The sequence below is a fragment of the Echinococcus granulosus genome (assembly GCF_000524195.1).
Source record: "Echinococcus granulosus chromosome Unknown EG_S00188, whole genome shotgun sequence".
Taxonomy (NCBI): Eukaryota; Metazoa; Platyhelminthes; class Cestoda; order Cyclophyllidea; family Taeniidae; genus Echinococcus; species Echinococcus granulosus.
In genome coordinates, this window is record NW_020170568.1 from 87,745 (window position 1) to 89,056 (window position 1,312).

General features: G+C 44.2%; 1 protein-coding gene across 1 annotated transcript in view; it reads left to right on the forward strand. All coding sequences in view use genetic code 11, as the record gives it.

Moving 5' to 3' along the window:
* Positions 1–445: 445 nt before the first annotated feature.
* The window catches only part of EGR_10085 (hypothetical protein), a gene marked incomplete at both ends in the record, with an annotated part of 3,886 nt that continues 3,019 nt past the window's right edge, over positions 446–1,312 (forward strand). Inside the window, one exon of the mRNA XM_024499334.1 lies at positions 446–573. Within this exon, the coding sequence (XP_024346260.1) occupies positions 446–573 (128 nt within the window). The remainder of the gene's footprint in view (positions 574–1,312) is intronic.

Genomic DNA, 1,312 nt, shown 5'->3' on the forward strand with positions numbered 1-1,312 from the left:
CCCTTAATTTAAATGTCTATGTGGTAGCTAAGGGCGTTAGTAGGAGAGTCAACTAGAATTGTTCACTGTTTATGTCATGTTGTTCCCATCCAAGTGTTTGCCCCTAGGCTTTCATTCCCTGACCATCTATTTAACCTCAAAACCAATATTAATAAGCCGAGAATCCGCACAACTTGGTCTTACACTTAGCTTGTTGTATAAAAGTGGTAATAAAGGAGGATGGCTTTACTTTAAGGGCAATATGTACTATCAGTGATTCTTTGCAGTACCTCTAACGATGGATTAAAATTTAGGCTTTGGCAGACAATTTGGAATGTCATATCACAAAGTGGTCGTTTGGCTGACAATTTCGCTGAAGTATGGAGTGACTGTGAGGAGGTCTTAGGGGCGTGCTTGTAATAAGGTGCTCAGTAGCGTTGAAGGTCTCATATCACACATTTGTTTAATGCCAATACATTCCGATTTGCCACTCAATATTCACAAACAATTCTTGACCAAAACTGAAATGCCAGATGGACAGACACCTGCGAAAATTTTCGACAGAATATTGCAAAGCAAAGATGGTATCGAGTTGTATTCCAATTCCATCCGGATATTTACTTCCATGACCAGCTCTCCCACGTGTTTCTGGTTCCTGGATATTTATCAGACGTCGAGTGACAGGCTGTGAAATTTGGACCCGGATTGTTGGAAAGTGGGTTAACCATTGCCACACCCCTCTGCAATTGCCATGACCAGTGTCGCCACATTCAATAACCTAGCATTCCTATATTCATGAGCTAGCTGGCTCCTGTCACATTCCCAATCAAATGCGAGGGAGACAAGGACTTGGATGTAGACGTCTTCATTGACCAGCGCGTGTGTGCGGACGTGTGAGCATGAGCATGAGACGTGTGTGTGCAAACCTGGCAGCCAGATGGTAGAGAAGGTGGAGGATAGTGTAATTTTCCTGAGGTGATACTTAATGGCTGATCTTTGAGCATGCAAGATGGATGTGCTTCCCACCTCGTCCTTCTCCATCAGCCCATGCTAAGTAGAGGTGTAATAAAAGTGCACTGGTAACAACTGGAAGGCCAGGTGCACACAAGCATTACAAAATAAACACCTACACCAGATTTCATGCATGGGTTTGCGAATTTAGGCTCGGGCGGTCTTCACATTCTGGCCTATATGGCGAGCAATTACAATTCGTATCCACCTTGCTTCCTCACTGCGTAGGGAATAGGAATCATGTCGGAAACGGGTATGCCAGGCATTCCAGCGTTTCCACGTGAAGGCAAATAAATGAGCATTAGAAGTCAATTCCTGTGCC